At 60.8% G+C, this 6,921-nt stretch overlaps 1 protein-coding gene across 1 annotated transcript; it reads left to right on the forward strand.

Moving 5' to 3' along the window:
• The first annotated feature begins 363 nt into the window (after positions 1-363).
• On the forward strand, positions 364-6,794 carry YARS1 (tyrosyl-tRNA synthetase 1). The gene is made up of 14 exons (XM_077788533.1): positions 364-427; positions 509-573; positions 1,508-1,654; positions 1,733-1,908; positions 2,998-3,127; positions 3,358-3,438; positions 3,755-3,847; positions 4,043-4,178; positions 4,351-4,436; positions 4,808-4,943; positions 5,258-5,352; positions 5,467-5,660; positions 5,837-5,978; positions 6,152-6,794. The coding sequence occupies exons 1-14, from the start codon at positions 412-414 to the stop codon at positions 6,260-6,262; spliced, it is 1,608 nt and encodes a 535-aa protein (XP_077644659.1). The 5' UTR covers positions 364-411; the 3' UTR covers positions 6,263-6,794.
• Positions 6,795-6,921: the final 127 nt, after the last annotated feature.

Here is a 6,921-nt window from a genome sequence, read left to right on the forward strand (position 1 = left end):
CCGCCCAACCGGCGCCTCAACGGCACCGCCCCAAGGCGGGGCCCAGCCCGCCCCGCCCGCGGCTCCTCCTCCCGGCCCACCCCAACACGGGGAGCTCCCCGAGCCGGGGGAAAAACAAGGGGTAAAACCGCCGCAGAATAAACGAGGGGGAATTGAGTTGCGCTGAGGGAAAGCCGCGGCCGCGGCCCGGCCCGGCCTGGCGGGAAAGCGCTCACCCGCCGCCATCTTAACGGCGCCGAGGCCACGCCCCCGCGGCCGTGAGGCGCCCTCTGATTGGCGGAGCGCGGGCTCCTCGCCGCGCGGGGCGCTCTCTGATTGGAGGAGCGCTCACCCCTCTTCCTCCCGCTCGTGGCATCGGCAGCTCGGCGCTCGGCAGGCTCAGGGGTGACAGTGGAGCGCCGAGCGGGGCTGATGCAACCCGGGGCGGGTCGGTGGGACCGGGGGAACCGGGGGAACCGGGGGGAACCGGGTAACCGCAGCGCTGGTAACAGTGTGTCCTGCCCTGCAGCCGCCGCCATGGAACCCGCGCCCGGCCCGCAGGAGAAGTACCAGCTCATCACGCGGAACCTGCAGGTACCGGGATGCGGATAGAAACCGGGGCTGGGCCGCGGGGAGAGCGCCGGCACCGGGGAGGGATGTCAGGGCCAGAGGGGCTGTATCGGGGTCGGGCGGAGGAATTGGGGCTGGGAGGGTTGGCTGAGGATGGGCCGGGGCCGGGACCGAGGCGGGGGCGGGATGGGGTGCGGGTACCGGGGGGATGCGGAGGGGTTGGGGTCCGGGAACGGGGGAGGAACGGGGCGGGATCAGGGCATGGGGATGGCGGCATGGGGGGGATCCGAGCCCGGGGATCAGCACCCGGGGTCAGGTGGAGGAATTTGGGCTGGGAGGGTTGGCTGAAGATGGGCCGGGACCGGGGACGGGGCAGGATGGGATGCGGGTACCGGGGGGATGCGGCGGGGTTCGGGTCCGAGAACGGGAACGCGGCAGGAACGGGACGGGATCAGGGCATTGGGGGGATCCCAGCCCGGGGATCAGCACTCGGGGCCGGGCGGAGGAATTGGAGGTGGGCGGGTTGGCTGAGGCTGGATCGGGACCGGGACCGGGGCAGGATGGGGTGCGGGTACCGGGGGAACCGAGGAGAATGCGGTGGGGTTTGGGTCCGGGAACGGGGAGGAACGGGACGGGATCAGGGCATGGGGAGGCCGGCATGGAGAGGATCCGAGCCCGGGGGTCGGTACCGGGACGCACCGTGCGGGATTTGCCGGGGTCAGTACTGGGACACACCGTGCGGGATTTGCTGGGGTCAGTACCGGGACACACCGTGCGGGAAGTCCGGGAACCCCGCGGGATTTCCCGGTGGGTTCCCCGCAGCCCGGGGGTCAGTACCGGGACACACCGTGCGGGATTTCCCGGTGCGTTCCCCCCACCCCGGTGTTCAATACCGGGACCCACCCCGCGGGATGTCCCGGTGCGTTCCCCCCACCCCGGTGTGTCTGTACCCCCGCAGGAGGTGCTGGGCGAGGAGAAGCTCATGGCCATCCTGCAGCAGCGAGAGCTGAAGATCTACTGGGGCACGGCCACCACGGGCAAGCCGCACGTGGCGTATTTCGTGCCCATGTCCAAGATCGCGGATTTCCTGAAGGCTGGCTGCGAGGTGGGGCACTGCCAGCCAAGCTGGGCGGCACAGGGGGCACAGGGGGCGGCTGCCCTGACTCTCTGTCCCCCGTGGCAGGTGACAATCCTCTTCGCCGACCTCCACGCCTACCTGGACAACATGAAGGCTCCGTGGGAGCTGCTGGAGCTGCGCACGCGGTACTACGAGCACATCATCAAAGCCATGCTGGAGAGCATCGGCGTGGCCCTGGACAGGCTCAAGTTCGTCAGGGGCACGGACTACCAGCTCAGCAAGTGAGTGCTGGGCACGGGGGCTGAGCTACAGCAAGGCCAGGTGCAGCTAGAGGATTGATTATAACTATCTAATATTATGTATTTTTTATATATATAGATATTAGAAGTATCTAATATTTTATATATATTTATATATATTAGAAATATCTAATATTGTATATATATTTTTTATACATATTAGAAGTATCTAATATTGTATATTTTTATGCATATATTAGAAGTATCTAATATTGTATATATATTTTATATATATATGAGAAATATCTAATATTGTGTATATATTTTTCATACATATATTAGAAGTATCTAATATTGTATATATATATTTTTATACATATATTAGAAGTATCTAATATTGTATATATATTTTTATATATTGAATATTAATATATATTTTTATATGATACAAATATAATTAACTCCTGGTGACAGAGCTGTCCCCGTGGTGATAGACTGTCCCCTGGCCCTGGTGACAGAGCTCTGCCCCTGATGACAGAGCTGTGCCCATGGTGTCAGAGCTGTCCCCTGCCCACTGGTGTCAGAGCTGTCCCCATGCCTGTGGTGACAGAGCTGTCCCCGTGGTGACAGAGCTGTCCCTGTGGTGACAGAGCTGTCCCTGTGCCCCTGGTGCCAGAGCTGTCCCCTGCCCCTGGTGCCAGAGCTGTCCCTGTGGTGACAGAGCTGTCCCTGTGCCCATGGTGACAGAGCTGTCCCCTGCCCCTGGTGACAGAGCTGTCCCTGTGGTGACAGAGCTGTCCCCTGCCCCTGGTGACAGAGCTGTCCCCATGGTGACAGACTGTCCCCTGCCCCTGGTGACAGAGCTGTCCCCTGCCCCTGGTGACAGAGCTGTCCCCGTGGTGACAGAGCTGTCCCCTGCCCCTGGTGACAGAGCTGTCCCCGTGGTGACAGAGCTGTCCCTGTGCCCCTGGTGACAGAGCTGTCCCCGTGGTGACAGAGCTGTCCCTGTGCCCCTGGTAACAGAGCTGTCCCCTGGCCCTGGTGACAGAGCTGTCCCCTGCCCCTGGTGACAGAGCTGTCCCCGTGGTGACAGACTGTCCCCTGGCCCTGGTGACAGAGCTGTCCCCGCAGGGAGTACACGCTGGACGCGTACCGCCTCTCCTCGATGGTGACGCAGCACGATGCCAAGAAGGCGGGCGCGGAGGTGGTGAAGCAGGTGGAGCATCCCTTGCTCAGTGGTTTGCTGTACCCAGGCCTGCAGGTGAGGCGGGCGTGGTGCCCAGGGAGGCGCTGGCAGGGCCAGGCCGTGTTTGGGGCCGAGCCTCAAGGTTCTTGTTGTCCACCCCGATATCACACAAAGCCTGGAGCTGCCGTTCCAGCAAATAGTCTGGAATGTTCCTGACCTTCCCTGGCTGGCAGTGCCCCAGGAGGAGCTGAGGGACAGGCCAGGGCTGCTCCGGGTCCACCTCGAGGTTCTGTGTCTCTCCACAGGCATTGGATGAGGAATACCTCAAGGTGGACGCACAGTTTGGAGGGGTGGATCAGAGGAAGATCTTCACCTTCGCAGAGAAGGTCAGGAATGGGGGGATTGCTGGCAGACTGGGGTCTGAGGGAGGGTTTGGCCACTCCCAAATCCACTGGGAGAAATGTGTGGGATTTTGGTTGATGTCGCAGCTCTGTGTGCTGCTGCTGCTCCCGTGCTCTGTGCAGCCACGCATCCCTGGCTCTGACTCTGCCCTTCCTGGGTGCTGTTAGCCCAGATCCCAAAGATATGGATTTGGGATACCAATTTGGGATGCCAAAGTTACCTGGAGCCAGGAGCAAGCAGGGATTGTGAGTTAAAGCTGAATGAGGCTTGTTTCTGACTTGCCTCCTTGTGTTTTCCCAGTACCTCCCTTCCCTGGGCTATGCCAAGCGCATCCATTTGATGAACCCCATGGTCCCTGGGCTGACAGGCAGCAAAATGAGCTCTTCAGAAGAGGTTGGTCCTGGATCTGGCTGTGCTCAGGGGGCTCTGGGGGCACAGCTTGGTGGCTGGGGGCTGAGAGGGAACCACCCCAGGGAGGGTGAGCTCTCCCTCCCCACTCACACGGGGTTCTAAAAACATGCAGCAACTCCAACATGAGTTTCCTGGGCAAAAGCTTGGGTGAAAGGCCAAGGAAATCTCTTGCTGCAGGACTCCAAGATTGATCTTCTGGACCGCAAGGAGGATGTGAAGAAGAAGCTGAAGAAGGCTTTCTGTGAGCCAGGGAACGTGGAGAACAACGGTGTCCTCTCCTTCATCAAGCACGTCCTCTTCCCCCTCAAGTCAGGTGAGGGGCTGGCCACGCTGGGGCGTGGATACAGGAGGGGACAGGAGTGTGTCCCCTGAAACAAGGCTGCCCCTGAGTGCCACCTGCCCAGCCCCTGCTCTTGAGCAGGGTGGGGTGTGTGGTTTATCTGAGCTTTGGGTTAATCTGAGCTTTAAAACCTGTTTTGTCCCAGAGTTTGTGGTCCTGCGAGAGGAAAAATGGGGAGGAAACAAAACCTACACAGCCTATGAGGCCCTGGAGAAGGACTTCGCTGAGCAGGTGAGTGCTGGGAGGGGCTGATCCTTCTGCCTGAGGTTCCTGGGAGCGATCTGGGAGCACTGGGAGATGGAAATCTGCACTGGGAGGAGGTGTGGAGTGTGGCCTGGTAGTGTGGGATGCTCCCAGGCAGGAGAACCCGGGGAGAGAGGATGAGTGAAGGATGTGAGCACCACATCAGCCACATCCTGCAGCAGAGCAGCAGTTTAACCCTTCCCAGCTGTTCCCAGCAGAGGCTGGAGGCAGAAATGTCCAGAAACTTCTGTTGACCAAGGGAATCATCAGGTCAAGGGTTTGGGATTCATCTTCCCACCCTTTTTAGTCTCCATTTCCCACCCGTGGCCTCAGACAGGAACACCTTTGTCCTGACACAGGTTGTGCACCCTGGAGACCTGAAGAACTCGGTGGAAGTGGCCCTGAACAAACTGCTTGACCCCATCAGAGAGAAATTCAACTGCCCGGAGCTGAAGAAGCTGAGCAGCGCCGCATATCCTACGCCAGGCAAAGCCAGTAAGGAGGGGCTGGGAGCCTGGGGAACGGGGCCCTGGCAGCTCAGGGGAATGGGGCCCTGGCCATGCAGACCTCAGTGGGACAGCTCCCTCCAGGCAGCTGAGGTCAGAGAAAGTTTTGAAGCTCCAGACTCAAAAACAGCCGTGGAGAGCATTGGGAAAGGTGAGGAAAGCCAGCACAGGAGGGACTCTGCTCGCTGGTATAGGGACAAGCGTGGAATTCTCTGCAGGGAATTCCCCCCAGGGATGGCATTTGGGGCTGACCACCCACCTGGGTTTGTGCTGAGTGTTGTGACCATTCCCTTCGCCCTGCAGAGCCTGGAGAGAAGGGCACCAAGAACTCAGAGCCAGAGGACGTGGTCCCATCCCGCCTGGACATCCGGGTGGGCAAAGTGATCAGTGTGGAAAAGGTATGGGGCACGAGGGGAGGAACATGTGGTGATATTTGGGGTGTGCCTGGGGTGGCAGGGGGAGGACTGCCACCTTCTTTGCCACCCCATTCCCATCCCTGCTCCCCCTGGCAGCACCCAGATGCTGACAGCCTGTACGTGGAGAAGATCGACGTGGGCGAGGCCGAGCCCCGCACCGTGGTCAGCGGCCTGGTGCACTTTGTCCCCGAGGAGCAGCTGCAGGACAGGCTCGTGGTGCTGCTCTGCAACCTCAAACCCCAGAAGATGAGAGGGGTGGAGTCCCAGGGCATGGTGCTGTGTGCCTCCAGGTGAGGGACAGAGGGGACAGCGGGGCTGGACCCACCCCTGCTGCCTCAGGGTGCTGAGGGGCAGCACCTTGGGGTGACTCTGGTGTCTCCACCAGGGCTGGACCCACCCCTGCTGCCTCAGGGTGCTGAGGGGCAGCACCTTGGGGTGACTCTGGTGTCTCCACACTTCTCCTTAGCGTGGGGGAGCCCCGTCAAGTGGAGCCCCTGGACCCCCCAGCCGGGTGCTGCGCCGGGGAGCGTGTCTACGTGGAGGGCTACGAGGATGGGGAGCCCGACGAGGAGCTCAAGCCCAAGAAAAAGGTCTTTGAGAAGCTGCAGGTGAGGCCTGGGAACAGCTGGGAGTGGCTGGGGTTCTGTCCAGCAGGGTCATGCTGTCCCCACCTCTGGGTGACCCCAAATGGGGTGTTTGCCCCCTCGGTGTTTTTGGCAGCAGAGCTGTGCAGGAGATGAACCTTCCCAGTTCTGAGCCCGCTCCCTGTTCTGCTCCCCAGGCTGATTTCCACATCTCTGAGGATTGTGTCGCTCAGTGGAAGGAGAGAAACTTCCTGACCAAACTGGGGACTGTCTCCTGTAAAAGCCTGAAGGGTGGCAGCATCAGCTAACAAGTGCCAGGGCTGCTCTGGTGCCTCCTGCCTGACTCCTGCACCTCAGCCAGGCTCCTCCCAGCCATCTCCCCACCAGTGCCCCGATTCGGGGGGCTCAGCCCTGGGGGCTCTGGGACTGAACTTTCAGCCTCTCACCCTGGGAGCCACCTCCAGCATCCCCCTGGGGACTGGAGGTGCCACCACACCCCAGGGACTCTTGTGACTCATCCCCATGGCCTTGGGGCCAGCTGTGCCACTGCCTGGGCTCCCTGCCCGCTGGGGTGGCATCTGTGGGTGCTGTGGTGAGGGCAGAAGGGAAAAGCTGCTTCTCCAACCTCGTGTTGCTGCTACCAGAGCTGGGGACAGCCCGGCAGGGCCCTGCTGCACCCCCAGCCCACCCAGCTCTGTGGCCACTGCTGCTGCTCTTTGGCCAGGAGCCCAGGCAGCGCCCCTGGGGCTGTCCTGAGCCTGTGGGAGGTGTGGGCCTTGAACACTGACTCGGGAACCATCTGTCTGTCATAAAACCCAATAAAACATGGAGCTGACTGCACGTGGCTGTGCCCATCTGTCCAAGAGAGCTGGCAGCCAGCCCTGCTCTGGAGTTTTATTGGGCAGTGTTGCTGGGAGCCAGCCCAAGGGTGTGCCTGGAGCTCAGCACCACCAGAAGGGAGCTGCAG

The sequence above is a fragment of the Lonchura striata genome, chromosome 26, assembly GCF_046129695.1.
Source record: "Lonchura striata isolate bLonStr1 chromosome 26, bLonStr1.mat, whole genome shotgun sequence".
Taxonomy (NCBI): domain Eukaryota; kingdom Metazoa; phylum Chordata; class Aves; order Passeriformes; family Estrildidae; genus Lonchura; species Lonchura striata.

What these genes read in the sequence shown, in the direction of transcription:
- YARS1 (XM_077788533.1), top strand. An exon ending in TCATCACGCGGAACCTGCAG is followed by an intron (nt 574 to 1,507) that starts GTACCGGGATGC and finishes GTACCCCCGCAG; the next exon opens with GAGGTGCTGGGCGAGGAGAA. An exon ending in AGGTCTTTGAGAAGCTGCAG is followed by an intron (nt 5,979 to 6,151) that starts GTGAGGCCTGGG and finishes TCTGCTCCCCAG; the next exon opens with GCTGATTTCCACATCTCTGA.